Source organism: Neolamprologus brichardi, chromosome 13 (genome assembly GCF_056152115.1).
Source record: "Neolamprologus brichardi isolate AB-2024 chromosome 13, ASM5615211v1, whole genome shotgun sequence".
NCBI classification, from domain to species: Eukaryota; Metazoa; Chordata; class Actinopteri; order Cichliformes; family Cichlidae; genus Neolamprologus; species Neolamprologus brichardi.
In genome coordinates, this window is record NC_142116.1 from 24,889,694 (window position 1) to 24,912,391 (window position 22,698).

General features: G+C 40.8%; 1 protein-coding gene across 1 annotated transcript; it reads left to right on the forward strand.

Moving 5' to 3' along the window:
• Positions 1 to 1,436: 1,436 nt before the first annotated feature.
• Positions 1,437 to 22,674, forward strand: LOC102783426 (insulin-degrading enzyme). The gene is made up of 25 exons (XM_006799040.3): positions 1,437 to 1,614; positions 2,413 to 2,597; positions 4,238 to 4,445; positions 5,567 to 5,736; positions 6,548 to 6,670; positions 7,187 to 7,299; positions 7,408 to 7,570; positions 7,871 to 7,963; positions 8,121 to 8,212; positions 8,440 to 8,520; positions 8,659 to 8,762; positions 9,446 to 9,548; positions 9,652 to 9,774; positions 10,187 to 10,269; positions 11,486 to 11,630; positions 13,602 to 13,712; positions 13,801 to 13,921; positions 14,763 to 14,854; positions 15,465 to 15,576; positions 17,210 to 17,377; positions 17,816 to 18,088; positions 19,238 to 19,299; positions 20,688 to 20,760; positions 20,857 to 20,924; positions 21,602 to 22,674. The coding sequence occupies exons 2-25, from the start codon at positions 2,438 to 2,440 to the stop codon at positions 21,695 to 21,697; spliced, it is 2,937 nt and encodes a 978-aa protein (XP_006799103.2). The 5' UTR covers positions 1,437 to 1,614; positions 2,413 to 2,437; the 3' UTR covers positions 21,698 to 22,674.
• Positions 22,675 to 22,698: the final 24 nt, after the last annotated feature.

Consider the following 22,698-nt stretch of genomic DNA (forward strand, 5'->3'; position numbering starts at 1 on the left):
ATAACTTGTTAATTCAAAGCCACGTTATTTACACATGAACAAAGGAGTTTGATACATTAGGCTTCACGTCTTATAAACCAAACTGTTTTGGTCGGTTCACTCAAATCACAGAGCTCTATATTCATCCGTCCTAATATCTCAACATTTCAATACATTTGCCAGAAATTGTGGCTAAACTTGAACATTACCTCACAGTATTTAACTGAAACAGGAGCACTGTGATGGATTTTGAAAATTGGAGATGACTTAGGTACCAGGGTTTTATCCTGCTCATCAAAGCCATGTGCAAAACAATTGTGATCATGCTTGTTGACAGTGTAAGTGTATTTGGACCCACCAGGTCCTTTGCAGGTTTGAGTTGACGCTGCTGAACATGAGTTTCCCTACGATGGTGGCGATGGTGGGGAAGACCAGGGCGCCGCACAGGATCCGTGTGGCCCACATATGGTCTTTCAATATCCTCTGCGGGGATCCGAGGAACTGGACAGCCGATCCCTGCACACACACGAGTATTAGTTTTATTCCTGCATAAACCTGAGGGCAGCAGATATTCACCTGATTTCGCCAACCTTGTTTTATTTTCCTTTCCAAGAACTCCAGCCCGTGTGCGTGTTTTTGCCCAAGGACCTCCCCTGCATCAATTTACATACGTCAGTAAATACAGCTGTTAAGAACAGAGCAGTGGGAACCCACAGGAAACCATAATATTTACTTAGAAATAAAATTAGCATAGAAAACATTTAGCATGAGCATTAGCATTTCCAGGCTGCACCCTTGTGTCCTATTACAGACTTATTATGTCAAAGTGGTGCTGCACAGGAGTTTTATGTTGTATAATTAATTGTTTTGCAAATTAATAAAAAAAAAGTATTGAGAGTTATTTAGATTAAATTAAAGTTATAATCCTGCTTTACCACATTAATAGTTTTCAAGATGTATAATCAAAATATTATTATTATTATTATTATTATTATGTTTAAAAAACAGAAAGTAACAGTGCTCATTATGTATTATTAACGTGTTACAGAAAATGGGCCACCTGAGTTCTGTTCTCGGCTATTTGTGCCTGCTGGTGTGCCTTTCTGTATGTGCACAAGCATGCATATAAACACAAAGTTGTGCGCACATGAGCTCACAATCACTGAAAAGAGAGTGGTTGTTTTTGTTTGTTTGTTCGTTTTCCCGTTATTTTTCAGCAGCTTTTCATTTTCACCCATACAAAACGCTGAATTCCTCACACCGGTAGTGTAATCGATGTCAGATTCACTGATAGTGCGCAATATTATGAACTACTACTCTGTAAGATCTGATGCTTCCCGTCTGTTTCACCTTCAGCTATACCAGGAAGTAAGAGTCAGAATTTACTGAAGACACATTTACAGAAATGTGACATCCTGCCCTGGTGAGGCGCTCGCTCTTCTGCTATCGATTGCTTGCGTCTGTTAAACGTTGACGCTACAGACATTAAGGTTTCGTTTTCTATATGCATAAATCCAAACAGTTCAAAACTGTTTTCATACTGTCTCAGGCTACAAAGTGTGTATAGGCATTTACCAAAAGCTCCAGTCAACAAGAGTCAGCAGGCTACCTCTTCTGTTTTAACCGAACTGTTAGGTAAGCCCTATCAGGCAATAATTGTTACTTTTATTTAAAAATAAGCGTTTTTTTTTTTTACACCAAACTAATCCTAGCAGCTCGTGCCGGGTTTAGCTAGCTAACCTCGCTAAAGCGAAACTGTTAGCCGTGCCTATCTTATGTGGAGGCTAGAAGCTCACATTAACAATTACACTTTTCAACATTGCGAACCTTTCTGAAGCTTTTGTCTTTAATACGATAAAATATTTCTTTGCTGAATTAATTAATGTCCCCTAGTCAGTTACTGTAGCTAATCCCTGGCAGGTGTGTTGTTTTTCTTGTTCAGCCGGACAGTTGTCTTCATCTTCCTACGGGATTTTTCCCCTCGTCTTGACTGCCTTTACCTGTTTTTGCTGTTTCAATTACTGTACTTAGATTTTTTTTAAGTAGCATCTACACCCGGGGAGCCATGATAATATAATAACTGCTTTTTAAATTACTTTGTAGGCTGTATAGAAAGACTGTGCTTCAGTTCACGTCTTATAAAGCACTACAGGTGTTAGACCTTGATCATATTGTTGCGGATAGCTGGACAGCAAAGTAAATCATTTCTATTCAATAAACTGAGAGGCACACGGAAGTCCGCGAGGACTACTACTTAAAAAAATAATAGGAAAGAGTCGGCTGATAATGTGCTTCCACAGTGTAGTACTACACTGTGTGGCATACGTATGCCAGCATTTAGAGGCATGTTTAGTACTAAAATCCCCTTTGGCCATTATGTCACGTTAAATCAGAATATAACAAACTCCAAAAGTTGGTTTTCTTTGCTTGCAGGCTGGTGTCATCCTTGTCACTCAGAATGACCAACCAGGTTGTGAGGAGGGTAGTTAGTGATGTCATTCGCTCACCTGAGGACAAGCGGGAGTACAGGGGCCTGGAGTTTACCAATGGCCTGAAGGCAATGCTCATCAGTGACCCGACCACAGACAAATCTTCAGCTGCTTTGGATGTCCACATAGGTAATTAGGCATTCATTGCTGTTGTCCTACCAGGTGATCATGACTTCCTTTTTTATGTTGCTTTCTACACAAAGAACATCTGGAAAACAAATGGAAGTGAAATTTTCCCCATCATACTCTAACTGTGCTTTGCCAAACAGGATAATTCCATTCATAGAGTTGCTCATTAGTTGCCAAACTTCCTTTAAGCTTTGGATGGGTTTTTTTTTTTTTTTTTTGTATTATCTGGTATTTCTGTTTATAATGGCAAGTATATTATTATATGCTCATACTTAAATCCGCAAACTGCACTTCTCAAACAGTGAGTCCCTACCAGTTTGGAAACCTTATTTCATTACAGTGTGTAAATGTAACATAGTTCAGTTCTAGTTTCAGATACTAGTAAACAGCAGGTACAAACAACACCACATGTAATGCAGTAACTTTAATAATAACAGATGAAGAGCATTATAGAAACGTTAACAGTGAATACCTGTGGTATTTGCCTAAAGTAAAGAAGGTATAAAAAGCACTGTGAAGCAGATTGAATCAGTCATTGGCTACATTTTAAAACTGCCCTCACACTTTGCTAGAGCAAATAAGAAACACATTTTAAGACGTTTATAATTGTAAAGGTAGAACATTGTAAGTTTAACATCTCCATTTCACCAAACCTTCAGCCTCACAGCTCTGCCTCAGTCTGCAGGGCCTGTCCTCAGATCTGAGACTGTTTGAATCACTTGTTCTCCTCCAGCTTTCATTCTTTATTTGCTTGAAATAGGACACTACACTCTTCAGTTCAGCCGCTCAGCACAGTCAGCAACCTGTCCAATTCACTCGTCTGGTCTCATAGTCTGCCCCGAGGGCAAAGCTCAACACAGTCAGACTTTCTTTGGCTTAGCTGGTTTAACTCCAGGTTTAACTTCCCTAAAACTCCAGTTCAAGATAACTGGTTTCTTGACTGATTATCATCTTTCTCTGTTGAGCAGGGTTTTGTGCTTCGGGCTTCAGGTTTTATGACTCTTCTTTTGCACAAAATGATCCGTATGCCTGCAAAAAAGAAATTTGGAACATAACCTGCCACCGACCAGATTATGTTCAGCAGGTTCAGCATAAGTTATTATGGTGAAAAGAGAGCAAGTTTGGTGAATGCAGAAAACTGCCTGACATAGCTCACTAAGCCATTTATCTCATTTCGCAATAAAACTGTCTGCTCATCTCTGATCTGCTGTGGCTCAATATACCATCTGTGAGCCATTCAGCTCTGCAGTACTTATTCTTTTATCAAACCACAGTCTCCTATATATTTATCAGTTGATAACATCTAGCTAGCGCTTGGTCGTGTTATAGCAGTCTTCATATCAAAATGTTTGTAAACAATACATGCTGCAAAGCAACCAGCTATGCTAGAAATGTTTTACATTGATTTCTATGGGATTGAAATGACTCCCTCAGCAGTTCTGGAGTACAAGTCTTGTTTTGTTTATTTACAGCTTACCAGCATGCATCTCATTGCTTAGAAATCCTCCTGTTCTGGTGCCATTACAGATCTGTTTTTCTCACCTGGCAAAGTCACAACTATTGCATTGAACAAATTTCACTGATCAAAGAGAAGCAGCACCATTAACTACATTTCTCTGGGAATTTCTCTTAATTTGCAGGCTCTCTGTCTGACCCACCAAACATCTCAGGGCTGGCACACTTTTGTGAACACATGCTGTTCCTGGGAACAGAGAAGTACCCCAAGGAGAACGAGTACAGCCAGTTCCTCAGTGAGCACGCAGGCAGCTCCAATGCCTTCACCAGCAGAGAACATACCAACTATTACTTTGATGTTTCCCATGAGCACTTGCAAGGAGCATTAGATAGGTACTTTGATGTTCATTTGATGGTATTAATTTTGGCAGAAACTTCAAAGTGATAGAGAATGCACTATTAAAACCTCAGGGTTGTTTGTGTTTAGGTTGCCTTTTTACCCCTTAGCTGTAAAAGTCTGATGAGGTATTATGTTGTTGCACTGCCGGACAGGGGGGTGAGTGCCGTGGACATCTACATTTGTGAATGTGATAACTTGAGAACGAGGCGATGTAGGTGCTTTAAATTGATACCATAGGTATCAATCTCAGATGAATATACTAAAAATCTCAGAGTAATTTGAATCTGAGTTACCTTAGCTTCAATGTCAATGTCAAGGTCAAGTTTTCTGAAAATCTTGTGAATGTGATAACTCAAGAAGGAAGTCACTTGGGATTTTCAAATTGGTACCATAGCTGCATCTACTAAAAATCTCAGATGAGTTTGAATCTCAGTGACAAAATAATTTTTCTGAAAATCATCTGAATGTGATAACTTGAGAATAAGGCAACACAGGATTTGTAAAGTGATATCACAGGTGTGTCTACTTAGAGGCTGAGGGATAGCATTGGTAGTTACCAGTGTTTTTCAAATTATGGGAGGTGTCTAAATATCTAGTTATCAGTATACAGTGTAGCCCTTGGGACTCAAGGTTTGGAAAGGATGTTCAGGTGGTAGGAAATGAACCTACAGTGTAGGCTTACCTAATTAGAAATGAATGATGGTTCTAGCAAGCATCTGTTTCTGTCGCATAGGCTAATTGTTCCCTTCCACCACTGAATCGTGAAGGCCACCTGGGCTTCAGTGGTAGGAAAGAACTGTGAGGAGTGATCTGAATTATTGATGATGATTCCTTTCTGGAAAATGAAAGGATCGTATGTGTCGATTAGTTAGCCTTATTCTCTTATCCCTTTTCATAATATCTGTGTGCCTCATTTTTTGTAATCATGGCAGACTGCCTTTTTATTTGAATTTCTCCCTCTATGTTTGTAGTGTATAATCTTTATTTAAAATAAACAAGATTATGCATTTTACAATACTGAGCCACAGGCTAGGCCATAACTATTATCACACCCTGTGGTTTTTTTACATGCTGAAATGTACTCCTTGATAACAGCAACTTCTGACCTTTGTAGGTTTGCCCAGTTCTTTCTGTGCCCATTGTTTGACGAGAGCTGCAAGGACCGCGAGGTGAACGCTGTGGACTCAGAGTACGAGAAGAACCTGAAGAATGATACCTGGAGGCTGTTTCAATTGGAAAAGGCCACTGGCAACCCCAAACACCCTTTCAGTAAATTTGGAACAGGTAGAAACTGTTCTTGCCAGAATTCACTTTAAAACTATATCATTACATCATTCGATATGACTGCTTAGTCCATCGCATTTCAGTTGTTATAGCAGAATATTTTGATTGGAGAGCAAAACCGCCCTGCACAGAATATTTAAGCAAGGATTCCCTTCATAGGGTCGATATGATGTGTTTTAGATTTTGTATTAGACTACTAATCTAGAGCAGAATCCAGTTGCATATGTTAACTCTGGCTAATATTTGATTAAATGAGGGTTACATTCATGCAACCTACTTATTATGAGACAGCTGTTTTAGCCCAGAAATACTTCTTAATGGCTTTGGTTTTTAAAAACATGAACATGCCATTAGTCAGGTTTTTTGAGAAAACAGTTTATTCTGTTAAAGTCATCCCAGATTAAAGTGACGTATACTCAGAGCAGCTGTGAACTCAAAATAGCCACCTGATGGCAGTCTTGAATTATACTGTCTGTATTCCCATTAAGAACAGGAGAGGATCAGACGTATCTGTAAGCAGTGCACTTAGCAGACTAACATAAGCTTCTTCTGACTGCTGCTTTGATGGTGTCTGTGTTAACAAATACAGTGCTACATGTAGACTGTAATCAAGTTTATTTACATACGCTTTAGCTTGTAGTTAATAAGCAATTTTTACTACAACTTTGAAGAATTTAACACAAATATTTGTTTGCTGACAATTTTATTTAGACTCTTTGAAAAACTATAACAACAGAAAATGATCATTAGTTAACTGTACAATTGGAAAATGTGTGTGCTTAATAAAAGGGCTGATAACTTTTTCTTATAGGTAATAAAATGACACTAGAGACAAGACCATCTAAACAGGGGATTGATATCCGTCAGGAGCTCCTGAAGTTCCACTCCACGTATTACTCATCCAACCTCATGGGACTGTGTGTGTTAGGAAGAGGTAAGATGTCAATGCTCACATGGGTGATGGTTACACCCAACCCATGCAGCGAGTAACTGGATACTATTAAAGAGGATGTTGTTATAGAATGGGTGAGGTCCTGGCTTCTTAAGGCCTACCATACTAACCAATGAATTGATAAATGATAAATGAGTTAAAAATGTTGTTGCCTCCACTTGGTAGAGTAACGGTGATTAGTATTAAAACCTACTAAGAAATGGCATAATGTAATTTACTGCCAGAAACAACTCTTTTAAAAATTCTTAAACGAATAGTAAATATGACTCAAAAATGCTTTTGGACAACATAATAAATAAAAATAATACATTTTAAGTTTTAATTTTATTTTAAATAAGATTTTACAAATTCTTAGTAGCATCACAACATGTTTTATATATTTACTAGCTTGCTTACCAGCCAAGGACCAGGGCACTGTGGGTAATTATGTACTAACATCCTTAAAGCTTTTCTTTGAACAGCACATCCTCACTGCTTTTTTTAACCCTTTGCTGACAGAGTCGTTGGATGAGTTGACGGCCATGGTGGTTAAGTTATTTGGAGAAGTGGAAAACAAGAATGTGCCTATTCCCGAATTCCCTGAACACCCTTTACAAGAAGAACACCTTAAAGTGAGCTGCTTACCTATCACTCCTTTACATTTTTTTGCATTGCAAAATGACTGTCAACGTTTTTTATCATGTTACTGTGGGAATCACACACGCTTCTGTTTATTACAGAAATTCTACAAAGTGGTTCCTGTCAAAGACATTAGGAAACTTTATGTGACTTTCCCCATCCCAGACCTACAGAAGTACTACAAATCGAAGCCGGGACGTTATCTGGGGCATCTGATTGGTCACGAAGGACCTGGAAGTTTGTTTTCTGAACTAAAATCTAAAGGTAGCAGACTGCAAGCTGGTGACAAATATTATAAGGAGAAAGAGATACACATAGTAAAACCATATCCTAAAATATATGATTGACTCAGTGTTGTTTATTGGCTCAGAGGTTACTTAATTATGTGTTTTGCGACCATAAAATGTAACACAACATTACCCAGCAGAGCGGTGCGCCTCTAATTTAGTGATTGGGATAGAAGTTAATTTTCTTTTAGTACAGAAACATTCACAGTAATGGTTTCTGTCATCATAAAAATAAAAGAAACACATTACTAAATTGTAACGGTAATTACTTTCTAAGGCTGGGTGAACACACTCCTTGGAGGACACAAAGAGGGAGCCAGAGGATTCATGTTCTTCAACATCAAGATGGACTTGACTGAGGAGGGCCTCTGTAAGTCATGCATCTCACTACTTTACATGTATTGTATCTAGTTTGTGTGTTTTGCATGTGATTATGATCATTCCTCACTATGCACAAGTAAAAGAAATAAAGCAACAAGAAATACGTGAATATTAAATCTTGGGGCATGATCTGTGTGTCACTGCAGTGCACATTGAGGACATAATCTTCCACATGTTCCAGTACATCCAGAAACTCCGTTCTGAAGGGCCTCAAGAGTGGGTGTTTGAGGAGTACAAGGTGATTCATGTTGTCAGTTCAGTAATACTGTTTCTGGAGGGCAGTATAAACTTACTTTCTATTCCTCACTGTAAAAACTAGTTTAAAAAGTCATAAAAATTAGAATACAATATAGATGGATTATTGATTGAGTTCTATTAAGGGTACATAGTTCAAACTGAATGTAACAATTGTATGTTTTGTGACTTCAGCTGTTATACCATCAACCTTTCTGCCTCTCTCTGCAGGATTTAAAAAAAGTTGCTTTCAGGTTTAAAGACAAGGAGCGTCCTCGTGACTACACTTCCAAAATAGCAGGTTTACTACAGGTAGGTCCAACAGCCAATTTATCAGGTGTCCAGTTGAAACTGAAGATTCGATTTATGGAGGTCTTTAGAAAAATTGCAGAATTGAAGATTTGTGTTTTCAAGCAGTACAGTACTAACAAGTTTCTTTGGGTGTTGCAGCACTACCCTCTCGAAGAAGTTCTATCAGCAGAGTACTTCATGGAAGACTTCAGGCCAAATCTGATCGAGATGGTGCTGGATAAGCTGAGACCAGAACACGTCAGGTCAGTGTGACTTGGTGATGTGTAGTCAGGCTCACCTTGCTTTTTCTGTTACCAAGTATGAAGTACCTCTCAGAGAAAGATGTGGGCACATGGTGTGATAAACTTTAAGCTAAACTTTACAGCTGCAGTCCCACTTGGATAACTGGACTGAAATAAAAGTGGGCCTGGTGTAGCTTTAATTCATTTTCTGGGTTGCAGCTGCTGTGCCAAGAAAAGTCCAGACTTGTAACCGGTCCATTTCTTAATGCGTATTAAGGAGACGACAGCCTGCAGTCATTGGTTGACCCTGACGGTGTGCATGCCACTCTCTTCCTTTACTGAAGTGGCCATTTAATTATGGGCTTTTGCCAAAACTGCTTTAAATTCATGAACGAATGCTTCTTTATTTATCCATCTCATTCCAGCTGCAAGTGAAGTCACCGAGAAACACCATTTCCTTTTACACTGAGTCCTTCAACTTTGTTTAACTAAAACATACTGATGGAATAAATGTTCAAACTTAGGAAAAACCCGCACTCTGATGGTCTGACAGCTCCAGCCAATGTGTCAATGGCTGTGCACCACCTGAAACATGATCAAAATGGAAAAGCACTCACATCTTGTGCAGCTAACAGGCACTAAGTAGCACAGAGGGCTTTTTGTATAGATCTATAATGTGACCTGTTGTCTTATTACTTTTCCAGAGTTATAGTGGTGTCAAAATCATTTGAAGGACAAACAGACATGACAGAAGAGTGGTACGGCACGCAGTACAAACAGGAGGCCATCTCTGAGGAGACCATCAAGGTGAATGATTGTGTCCAGTTTTTCTGCTGTGTAATCAGCGTATAACCGCTACATCAGTTATATAAGGCTCTGCTTGCTGATTGTTTATCTTTTTCTGTTGTAGAAATGGGCAAATGCAGACCTCAACGGCAAATTCAAATTGCCAATGAAAAATGAGTTCATCCCTACCAACTTCGAGATCTACCCTCTTGTGAAAGACTCTCCGTCAGTTCCCACTTTAATCAAGGCAAGTGTTTTCTCTGCACAGCTCCATCATCAAAGTGTTGTCACTTTTCATTGTCTGACTGCACTGGACGGTCCCTGCTTACCTGCTTCTTCTGAAGTCTCTTATGCTTTCATATGGAAATGTGGTTTTGTGATTTAGACATCAAGCATTAGTTGTTGTTATGTCAGGATCAGAGGAACTAAGCAGCTAATAAAAGCTTACATTTCCCATCTCTGTTGGAACAACTGAATAAAAGTTAGTATGGCTTTTCTTGTTTGTTGCTAAGAGACCTATCAAAGTAACACTGTTAGATTTCTGTGATTAAATGAGCGTCGTCTGCTTGTACAGTTTACCTTCTGCTTGCATTTCAATGCTTTACTTTGTTAAGACTTTCCACGAATATGAAATGAAGTTTGGTTTTCATTTCTTCCAGGACACTGCTATGAGCAAAGTGTGGTTCAAGCAGGATGACAAATTCTTCCTCCCCAAGGCTTGCCTGAACTTTGAGTTCTTCAGGTGAGTAGTAAATATAGAGGATTTGTTCTGCAGCTGGAGTGTGGACACAAATTCTTAGTAAGTAAATTGTGTCTCTTAAGATTAACTCAATAATGAGAAATAGTAAATGTACTGCTGCTACAACAGTGCATAATAAGTTTTAAAGTAATCAGATAACAAAGTGCAAAAATAAATATCGAATTATGCGTGTGAGTGTTATCAGGTTTGTAAGTCAGCAACCCCTGTAGCTGAAATGAATCCAATTCAAACTCAAATGGAATAATAACCAGTGCCAGTGCTTGTTACACATGAAGAGATGAAATATGCAAAAAGCCTCTAATAGTTGTACAGGTACAGATGTTGTATTTCCCAGAGAGAGAAAATACTAATAGATAACTTTAGATGTGGAGAAAGGCATAGGAAGTAAAGAAGAAAGCGAGGAAGAAGAGAGATTTTGTTTTGTTTTGTTTTGTTTTACAGATGTTTATTCTATACATGAAGTGTTGAGGTTATATTTTTTTGTATTGTGAAATATGTTGCAAAACATACGCAATATACTTACTTTGTGTTATACAAAGGTTTGATGAAAGTACTCAACAATTAGGTGCAGGCTACACTGGTCAGTTTGCAGTGTTGTGGTGACAATTACAGTAATGCACTATGTTGGACTGGTCCAGAGTGGCTGTGGTGTTAATAGTGAATGTTAGTTTACATCAGGGGTTGCAGACATCAAAGTAATTCAATGAGATAATGCTAATTAGACACTTGAAACCTAGTGGTGGGAAATCTGGCATGATTGCTTGTTTGATATCCGCTTATATTTGGTGCAAGCATTTCTTTTCCCCACACTGCACCACTACAGCCAATTTTAGGGTTACCCCAAGAGCTGAATCCCACTTTAGCCATTGGCTATACTCATTTATCTGTTTGGTGTAGAGGCTAAGCCCCCATCTAAAATTTAGGCAACAGCAAATAGAGTTGTACTGTTGTACTTTTGCCACCTCAGAGGATAGGTTGGATTAGCTTAGATCAGCTTTTAGCCATATTTTCCAACATTTTACAGCCAATCCCTGCTGAAATTAGACAGTATTAGTCTGTAAGTAATTCCACTGTTACACTGCTGATAGCTACAATTAATTATATGTTCATAAATTGTGAAACATGCTATACAGTAGTTGCAGTTTGCATCAGCACGTGCAGCTTTATTTGTATGTTTTGTGTGGCATTTTCTCTACAGCCCGTTTGCGTACGTGGACCCATTGCATTGTAACATGGCATATTTATACCTGGAGCTCCTCAAGGACTCCCTCAACGAGTATGCATATGCAGCCGAGCTAGCTGGCTTGAACTATGAACTCCAAAATACCGCCTATGGAATGCATGTAAGTATTCATAATCCCTTCCCGTCTCCGACCTCATGCTCCCTTCCCTTTATTATCCTCAGACCGGGCTACAGTGGCTCAGGCAGGCCTGGGTTGATGGGCGACTTTAACCTTCCAATCTGACTGTGTCTGTGGCCAGACTGAAAGTTACAATAACAGGAAACTGCCGTATATTGAATGTTTTTTATTGTTTGACATACTTGATCATCTGAGACTGTTTTGTAGAGATTTTGAACCTGTGTGTGTTTTACATCACTTCAGAAAACCTTTTAACCCAGCGGTCCCCAACCCCCGGGCCACGGACCGGTATCGGTCAGTGAGTCGTTTGGTACCGGGCCGCAAGAGTTGAGGCTCCGCTGTGAAATTTATGGTTTTCTGGGTTTTTATTGTTAACTCGGTTTCCCTGGGTCTTTTCCCGTGTTGTAGTTGTGTGTCTTATATTTATGCGTTACCATAGCAACCAGAGAGCATTAAGGGGCAGAGAGGAGGATGTTACTCTAATTGTTGTTGGGGCATTTCAGGAGGACACTGCTAATAAAGTTACACAATTATACAGTGAATTCTCGTTTATTATTATATTTACAAAAATACCACAGTTTTTGTCTTGGTCGTATCATTTTATTTTGTTGTATTTATCCGCGATACCTTAAAGGCCGGTCCGTGAAAATATTGTCTGACATTAAACCGATCCGTGGTGCAAAAAAGGTTGGGGAGCGCTGCTGTAAAGCACCGTACTGGCATATTATCTTCATATTATCATCTAAGGATAAATCTTTGACTTCTTTCTTTTCATTTTTTAACTTTTCTATGGCGTGCCAACATCTTTGTTTTAAAGTATACTGATAATAAAATGTCAAGTTTTGTGCAGACTTTAATAGTACGGAAAACTCTGCCTATGTAATTCTGTTTAGTGCCTTTTGCTGCCATTATTACGGTTATCTACACAAGTTTGCCTAACAAGCAAAAGTTCCCTAAATGAAACAGAGGTTCCCAGAGGGAGGCCCCTTGTGAATAACAGAGCAGGCAAAAGTAGCCATCTATTTTTATTTCTTATTTTTTGGCACTTCTATTGTGAATGTAATACCAGGCAGTGAATGAGAAGGCATCTGTGCCACAGAATATAAGGGATAAGGTCAGTTGATGCAGATACCCTGTTTGTTTGTTTGTTTTTTTCAAGTGATATTTGCTGGTTTGCTGTGGTGTTGTCTTTCCACTGTTCTTTAAAACCTGCTGGCTTCTAACAACTCTTCAGCTGTCATAATGACCAACTAACCTGCATTCATTAGCTCCCTTCTCACCTGTGAATTCATGACTGTGGTGTGTCCTTACAGAGGGCTGTGTAGCTGTGTGATGGGCTGCAAGTAATTGATCTGAGTCAGCAGTATTAGTGTGGATGCTGGCCGTTTGTCAAGGTTAACGATGTTTGGAGAGATTACTTTTAACAGGTGTCACTGCAGGGGCTTGGCCACAAGGTGAGGTGAGCTGTGGGATGAAAGTGACAACGAAGCCCTGGGAGGTTATGCTGAATCCTGAAGGGCCATTAGGTGTGCGTGATGCAGGACAATTGAGGGTTTAAATAACCCTAAACATTTTTTTTTGCCGTTTGTTCTCTGTCTCTTTTTGAGAATCATTTAAGATATTTACAGTGTATGAGAGGAAATGATGCTTACTCAATTTTATCATCATGCCTGAGAACTCAGGCAGACCATTGACATTGTTTTGTTTTTGAACCTCTGGAGATTCAGATTATTGTTCACCATGAGGAGTCGGTCTAATCTGGAAAGATTTTCTTCACAATAGTTTAGCCAGCCCACGACTGAATTAAATGGAGAACACATTCATGTATTCAGGGTAGGAAATGAATGCAAAACCGTCAATAACAACAAATGTTAACTGTTATGCTAATAAGCTTAATGTATCCTTTTGTTTGTTGATGATGTGCCGCCTGTCTCCTGTCACTGTGTGCTGCAGCTGTCTGTTAAAGGCTACAGTGACAAACAGCACATCCTGCTGAAGAAGATCATCGAGAAGATGGCCACTTTTGAGATAGACGAGAAGCGCTTTGACATCATCAAGGAAGCTGTAAGTTCAGACTCACTGACTCAGTAATAGTTTAGCTTCCAGTCTCAGTTTTAATGGTGATCTGATTCTGCCTTCTTTCTTTCTGCAGTACATGAGGTCTTTGAATAACTTCAGAGCTGAGAGGCCTAACTATCATGCCATGTACTACCTCCATCTTCTAATGACCGAGGTTGTTTGGACCAAAGATGAGCTCAGAGAGGCTCTAGATGGTGAGACTCTTAATGTTTCTCTTCTGTCTCAGCAGGAATGCTTACTGGCTGCTTTTTCATCTGTGGACCAAACAGAGTTAATTGAAACACAGAATAAACACATAGCCAAGCTTTACTTCAGGCCAGAGCTGAGGAAATGAAAGTGAGCCTTGAATTAATTGCATGAGGTTAACATAATAGCTGCAGTGAAAAATGTAAAACTATCACTGAAGTTTTCAGGTTTCTGCACACAGTAGAGGCCTCTCCTCTCAACTTGGGTCTTTTCTTCTTTTCAGTTTTTCTCCTTTAATTCTCCTTTAAATGCTGAAGCTGTCCTCTAGCAGTTGCTTCCCTAGCTGCAGTCTTTCCCGTGCACAGTGGCAGTCTGGAGCCTGCAGGGCAGCTCGTTATATTTTTAACCACAGAGTATCCTCAGATTCACACGAGACTCAATTAACCTGCTGGGTCAGGACCTGGAGCTCAGTCGCCTGGGCCTCCAATTAGCACAGCTCGTTTTTGTTATCAGTCCCTTTAGCCCGCTGTCCTTCTCTGTCTGGAATCTCTGAGACGCTGCGAGTCTCCTGCTTCCTGCTGTGTTGGTGCTGCTACAGGCAAATAATCAGTGTTTGTGTGCTGATTTAGCCCATCCTCCAGTTGCTTAAATTTAAACTTTTATGCACTTGTAACTGAATCTTTAGGTATGATTTTTACCACCATGCAATGTGATGTGCTGATTTCTTAATGGCAGGAAGACTGTCCGATGAAATCACCACACTCAGCAGTTATTCTTTGAATCAGTCTGTTACCAGCTTTGGAAAATTACTCTTTGATTGATTGTGTTTGCCTGTGATCTGTATTGCAGATGTAACTCTCCCACGCCTTAACATCTTCATACCTCAGCTGTTGTCGCGGTTACATATCAAAGTCCTTCTTCATGGCAACATCACCAAGGAGGTTAGTTGGTGTTTGGAGTCACTACTTTATTATTTTACTACCAGTTTAAAGTTAAAAATTTCCTAAATCTGTGGCGTCTACGTTTGTAATAATGCAGCTTTCCTTTAATACCTGCTTTAGTGATGTGTAAGAATTTGTCTCTGTGAGGACAAACTACACTTTTTATGCCTACGCAACATTTATTTGGTCCTCTATTCATATCTCAGAGGATTTTTATCTCATATAAGATCCTGTGATCCAGTTGCACTTTTTGTTATACAGCTCCAACATTATCATGTAATGACAGTGTCACAGTCTGCTGGAGGGAGAATTAGACTCATAAAATAGACCAATGATCCCTTCGACTAACGATCATCACTGAACTACAGTACTGACTGGTTCGGGGGTGGTCATGGAAAAATCAAAGTTATATACATCTGCCATCACTGGAAATTGGTTGTATAAATGGTTCCAGTTTGGACAGAGCCAGTTGGGTTATTCTGAGTAATGTACATAGAAAGATTTTAAATTCTTGAATCTCTACAAAATGTTTTTCTGAGTTCAGCTGATGTTACTCAAGAGTTTGTGGACTGAAATGTTTGAATTTCATTTCCATCTGTCACTCCTCTAGTCTGCTCTTGGCATGATGCAAATGGTGGAGGACACGCTCACTGAGCATGCTCACACAAAGCCTCTCCTCCCGAGCCAGCTGATTCGCTACAGACAGGTGCAGGTTCCAGACGGTAGGTCCTCTACGCCTCCAAACCACACACGAACACAGATACACACACACACGCACAGACACACACACACGCACAGACACACACACATGCACAGACACACACAGGTTAAGCTACCTAAATCTTCATCTGTCAGTCATGACTGTCTCCACAGCGACCGTGCAGATGGGTTTTTGTCCAACGCTCTCGCCCTCGTCATCAGTGGCACCATCATGCGTTTGTTGAGAAAAGGCCTGATTAAATTTAGCATCCCACATTTACCTCAAAGGAACATAATGGTCACTGAGTGGAAATGGACGTCATTGGCTACAATACATACACACCTTACTGTCAGCAGCTCAGACAATGAACACACACAGGCAAACCTGCACTGCCTTTCACATCACATTAGGAAAGCTGAATGATGTGGAGGCGAAAAGCAGAGCTGTGCGAGGCCACCTGGAGAAATCCTGTGTCTCTCTGAGGGACTTTCCAGGCTGGGCTCCAGACTGCCAGTAAGACGCAGAGCAAGAGGACATACAGGACGTGAACACAAGTTTACTGTCTAAGAAACATAGTTTTACTCCCTCATCTCAACGCTTCAAACAGAAAGTTGTCATAAATGTGGCCAGTCAGACATCCATCACTGGTAGTGGTACTGTGTAATTTAAATGCAGATAAGCAAAGATAGCACATTGTTTAAAATTCAGACAGCTGGAGACAGATGTCACTTTTACACTGATGGACTAAGACTAGAAAACAGCTAAATATACACATATTCTGTTTGGAGTTTTCAGATTCCCTCTGGGGGGCACTCTTAACCTTGCGCATATGGGTTGCCTGCTCAACCCAGTGAGTTACACTAGTGCTGCTGAGTAGAACTTTTGACATGTTGAGAACAATGTGAGAGGAGCTGTGGCTCGGTGCTCAGGGAGCGTCAGGTCCAGAGTGCTCAGTCAGCATGTGCATAAAGACACCTGCATTACCCAGCCTGCACTCGTCCTGCATTCAGAGCAGACTTGATCACAGTGGATTTAAACAAACTAGAGTTATTGCTGTTGGCATTCAACGGGCTGTTTCTGTCCCTGTCCTCTATCTGAACTGTGCTGGTTTTACTGTACAGTACTTATCTATGGCTCAAGCAATGTACTGAAGTTCAGCTGTAAAACTACAATGAAACAGCTCATGTGCTTTTTGTAGGAATTGCTTGTGCAAGTTTCTAATGCAGCACTGAAAGACCTGATTAAGTGTGCAGGGATGGATTGTATTAAGTTGTACAGCACAGCTGGTGAAATTCATTTCTAAGCTTATCAGAGTTCATGAGTCAGTGGATTTTGGGTTAATGAAAAGGATTGTGCTTTAAATGACTTCAGATGGTTTTGCTCACTCACATGCCAAGTTTAGTTCTCAGCGTATCTCAGTGAGGTCCTGTTGAACCTTCACAGACCAAAAAGCAAAGCCAGAAGAATTACAGGTGCTCATATTTTTACATCTAGTCTTTCTGTTTCCTGTTTTTAGTCTTTTTAATATTACATATAACTGTATAACTGTACAACAACAAGGTGAGTACATGGGGTTAAAGGCCACATGAAGCAAGCCGGCCCTTTTTGTTCTTCCTCTCTCACTGTGGATGTGCTTCTGTTTTTCATGATTGCAGGTGGCTGGTATGTTTACCAGCAAAAGAACGAGGTGCACAATGATTGTGGCATCGATATCTACTACCAAATAGACATGCAGAGTACACACGACAACATGCTGCTGGAGCTGTTCGCTCAGATCATCTCTGAGCCCTGCTATAGTACACTGAGAACCAAAGAACAGCTGGGTGAGGCTGCAAAACACAGACAATAAGGCAATATTGCCATTATATAACATGGGTACCATTTTCCAGAGATCGAGTGTTTATACAGACAGAAAAAATGTGGCAGCTGTATTAAGTTTGCTAAATTAGATGTTTTATTCCTTTTAATATTTATGCATTTTATTGAGAATTACAGTGCAATGAAATTGCTGTCAGCTGTGGGAATGTTTATTAACTTTGAGAATGCATGGGTTGCACCTCTTAACCACATCTTAAGTATCACTGTAATGAGAGTTATAAAAAGCAATAAAAAAGTAGACCTATTGTACTCATCCTTATTCGTGTTTTTGTGTGCATGCGTGTTATTATTAATGATAATATAAATGTGCTTTGAATAGTTTTTCTGCACTGTGACTCCATTTCCTAAGCTCTTACATACTTTTTCTCTTAATCCCCTAAAAGGCTACAGCGTGCATAGCGGGCCACGTCGGGCTAACGGAGTGCAAGGTCTCTACTTCCTCATCCAGTCGGAGAAGGCGCCCCACTACCTGGAGAGCCGAGTGGAAGCCTTCCTGTGTACTATGGAGAAAGCTGTGGAGGAGATGAGCGAGGAAGCCTTCCAGAAACACATCCAAGCCCTGGCCATCCGCCGCCTGGACAAACCGAAGAAGCTGTCTGCTGAGTGTGCTAAATATTGGGCAGAGATCATCTCTCAGCAGTACAATTTTGATAGAGGTGAGGCTTCCCAGCAGTCCTCTTCATCTCCTGAATAACTCTTAATTACGTTTAGTTTGCAGGCCAAATGGGTTTTTCCTGATTGCTTGCCTAAGTGTTTAAGTACAAGTTCTTATATTTCAGTATATTTCAGACACTCCCCGAGGTGAGCGGGATGTTACTTCGACAAGCACAACGCTGAGATCGATTAAAGCCTGAAATAATCTGCAGCCACAGCACACCTCTCCCATCCAGCACTCTGCTGAGTGTAATGGATTATAATGGGCCTGATTCACTAGTAATCTGCCTAAAGCCCCGAGTGATGGCAACACTGTAGTGCTGCCAAGGGAGTGGTGATACTAGCTGTGTTAGAGGAGACGGGGGTGTCGGGAGAACATGCTAACAGGCTTAATACCAAGAGCTCAGAGAAACGTGCAACACAATTTATGAATAAGAGCTTACACAAGGTCTGCTTCATGGAAGCGCAGAAACGTGGCTGTTAGTTTCATGTTTCCAGTGAAATGTAATCATGAACATTTGGGTAAAAAGTTGCTCATTTGAGTTTAATTTATATGAAAGCATCCATCCATCCATTCGCTTCCGCTTATCCTTTTCAGGGTCGCTGGAGCCTATCCCAGCTGTCATAGGGCGAGAGGCGGGGTACACCCTGGACAGGTCGCCAGTCTGTCACAGGGCCAACACACAGGGACAGACAACCATTCACACTCACATTCACTCACACCTCGTGACAATTTGGATTATCCAATTAACTTATCCCCACAAGCTGCATGTCTTTGGACGGTGGGAGGAAGCCGGAGTACCCGGAGGGAACCCACGCAAACACGGGGAGAACATGCAAACTCCACACAGAAAGACCCCGGCCTGATGGTGGAATTGAACTCAGGACCTTCTTGCTGTGCGGCAACAGTGCTAACCACCGTGCTGCCTATATATATGAAAGCATTTGATATCAATATGCTGCACAGGCAAAAGACTGAACTCAATTTTAAACATCCAAGTGCTGTAGTAATAACTGACACAAGTAGCTGACTTTCACCGTGATGGCTCACTCTTGAATTTTTGGTTTGGTGCTGCAGTATTTAGGATGCTGGCTGCACTCTTTAAAAAGTTTTTAAATAATTTACTTCTGTTTTTCCTGCTGTTTTGCAGACAACATTGAAGTGGCGTATCTGAAGACTCTGACTAAAGAAAACATAATGGAGTTTTACAGAGTAAGTAGTACAGCTTTATGTGTCATGATGCCTCTTCACTGGAATACATTTTGTAGACGTTTAACAGCACAAGACAAGGGTAACTATGGAAACTCATAATCGAAGACTATATGTAAAAGATAGACTTGAACATTTTGAACTTTAGCGATATGGCTGCTGACATTTTTTGAGGGGGGAGCCATAAGTGACCACTTTCGTAGGAGCCTATATTACGGCTAATTCTAGCAGGCTTGTTTAGCTGGAAGCATTTGTGCAGTGTATGAGTGCATCACGCAGACTTGGATCTCTAAATTGCAACATGCTAATAAAATATTAGACCTCGACTTCTTGGATGGGCCGTACCTCACTGCAGACCACTGTCAGATTATTCAAATCAAAAATTCTCTAAAAGGCTCAAAAACACAAACACAGATGAGGATCACTTCAGATCAAGGAGCTTCTATCTGCAGTTCCTTGATCAGCATACCTGTCACTCACTGTAAGCCTTGATCAAGAAAGTGTCATGAAAAAATTCACCCTACCCATCCTGTTCTCAACGTCCTTTTTTAACATGGGACTGTATGGGGGATTGAGATGCCTCAGGTGGCAGGAACTTGCAGTGTTTCTAGTAAAACTGGATATTCTTGACCCCGCGTGTTGCAGCGCTGAAATGATAAATGTCAGACAAATCTGAATTTGTGAGGTTATCTTATCTAACAAGAAAATTATGGTGTAAAATAAGGATAAAAATTGCTCTCAGCACCACCTACTCTGTTTGTGTGTCCACACATACACAGATCCGCTGCATTCATTCTGCCCTCCTAGCTTTCATCTCATCCAGCCTCCTGCTTCTATTCATAGCTGTGGAGGTGACACTGACACAGGACGCTCACAGCATATCAGCGACAATAATGACAGCCAGCCGGCTTGTTTCAGGAGGATAAAGAGCCCAAGGACACCTGGCCCCAGAAAGAATTGGCATTATCGGAGCCCTGCAGAAACCATTACAGCCCCCATGCAGTAAACCTAATGCATTTCTAATGTCATATCAGCAGCAATCGCACAAGCTGCGTCTTTTCTTTTTTTTTACTATTTAATTTCTGGTTGCCACAGTTGACGGCGTCTGACTGCAGATGAGCCAAATGTTCAGTCTAATATAATCCTCCATCCAGAGTCAGAGATGAAGCCCGACTGTGTCGCTAAATCTCCACAGGGCTGTCACAACTGATCACACACTCAGTGGGGAAACACACACAGCCATCCTGTCTGTGCTGGGTTTCTTTTCTGTGGTAGCAGAGCTCTTTCCCAAAAGTGATGAGTCATTCCATTAATGGAGGGAATAGTTTCTGGTGATGATGTTCCCTGACAACCTCCATGCATCATCCTCACCTGTCTGTCTGTATATCCAGGAGCGACTGACAGTCGAAGCCCCAAAGAGACACAAAGTGTCAGTGCACGTGCTGTCCAGGGAGATGGACACCTGTGAGTATCTGTAGACACAAGATGATAACATGGGCTTCATTTAGACACCCACTGAGGTCACTCACTGACAATCTGACCTGTCTGTGTGTACATCAGGTCCAGTAGTGGGAGAGTTCCCCGCTCAGAATGATGTCAACCTGGCTCCTGCTCCTTCCCTGCCACAGGTAAGGATCAAACTTTTTATTTTTATTTGTTAACCTGACAGATTCCCCAGCTGCTGATATTCAGTCAGATTTTAACATTACTATAAATGTGCAGCTTAAATGTGAAACGGTGAAGGTGAAAAGGACCTGAAACGGTGACAATAACCAGGATATCCCAATACGTCTAACCAATAACTGACTGGAATGGCAGGCCTGTTTCTCATACAAACAAAACAACAAATAATGAACCTGTCACTCAACTCAAAAACCTTAAAATATGTTTGTGAACCAAACCTTTAAAGTGAGTTTATGTGTAATGTCTTCAGTGTCACACACACCGTCCTGCTTTTTTGGCTCATGTGCAGTGTGTGTGTGTTACATTTGACTTTTATAATTCTATGCTCTTATAATTTTCTATGATCTGTTCATGTGACCAAAGTAGGCAGGTCCTAATTGGTTCATTTTGTTTTGAAAACAATGTGTTAAAAGCCCCAGTTATGTGAAGGCATACAGAACCGGATCAGAGAAGCCTGAGTTAAATAAGAACGTTCAACCCACTCTCAGACGTTCATATCCATTACGCTGTGATAGGTTGAGCCAGCCAACTTATACAAAGTCCAGCTATGTTGAACTTGATTTGTAGAGGGGTCTTTACATTTGTCAGCCTCCCTCTGATCTCATCTTTTTCTTTTTTGCAGCCCACAGTGATTCAGGGCATAACAGAGTTCAAGAGGAGTCTGCCTCTGTTCCCCGTGGTCAAACCTCACATCAACCTCAAGGCAGCCAAACTGTGAGCAAAGCTGGCAGGTCGACACAGCACGGAGGGTGGCTCCTGCCATCAGGAAGACCTGCATGAGTGTTTGTTTGCGTGGATGCATGTTGAATGCGGGGGTGTGCACGTGTAGCAGGGAGGAGCCACTCAAAGAGGAAACAAAAGAATCACAAAGTTGTTGACGTAGCTGTGATAATTAGAGGTAACGCCAGAATCACCTCATGTAACGTCTCCTATTAGAGACGTAAGCTCACGCTTCACAGCACTGCGTAGGCTGCTGTAGACGAAAAAGAAGCAAAAAACAAAGAGAGACCCTTTAGGTCCATGCCTGCATGGAAACGTGTTTGCCTGAAAACGGCTCAAATTTGTGAGATGTTTTTAAATTTCTAACTACTAAACCATGCTCATACATCTTTCTTTTTTACTGCATTTTACAGTAGCGTGTCACTCAGACATCTCAGGGGTATGTCCATGCCGTTTGTTTTGGGGTTTTTTTAAATTACATTTTATTAGTAAAGAAAATAAAAATATTTAATCTGTCATCTACATTAGTACGTTATTCAAGTTTCAGTGTGAAAAGTAGCCGCTGTAGAGACATTTCGTTTCTCTCTGTTAAAGCTTTGGGGAGGTCGTCAGGATCTGTTCACTCTGCATGAGAGACTTTCTGCAGCTGCTGCCTTCAGATTAGTTTGTATCCTGGTCTGATGCCTTAGTCTATTACTTACACAGCATGTAGCTCCACAGCGTCTCAGGAGAGCCGGTGATAAAGCAGTTTTCACAGAGAGGGTTAGAAAAACATATCAGGCTTGGGCGGGCCGTGCACTGTTTGACGTGAATTACCTAGTGAGTGGTTTTCATTTAGAAAATCTGATTTTTAATTTCTGGATGTATTGAATGACTGTGATTGGCTGGTGGGGATCATGGGCAGGTGAAGAGTGCTGAGTTTGGTCTTTTTATGTTGTTTTTGTGTGTTTCTAATTAATAAACAGCTGAATGGAAGCTCGTCTGTCGCACTTTTCCAGT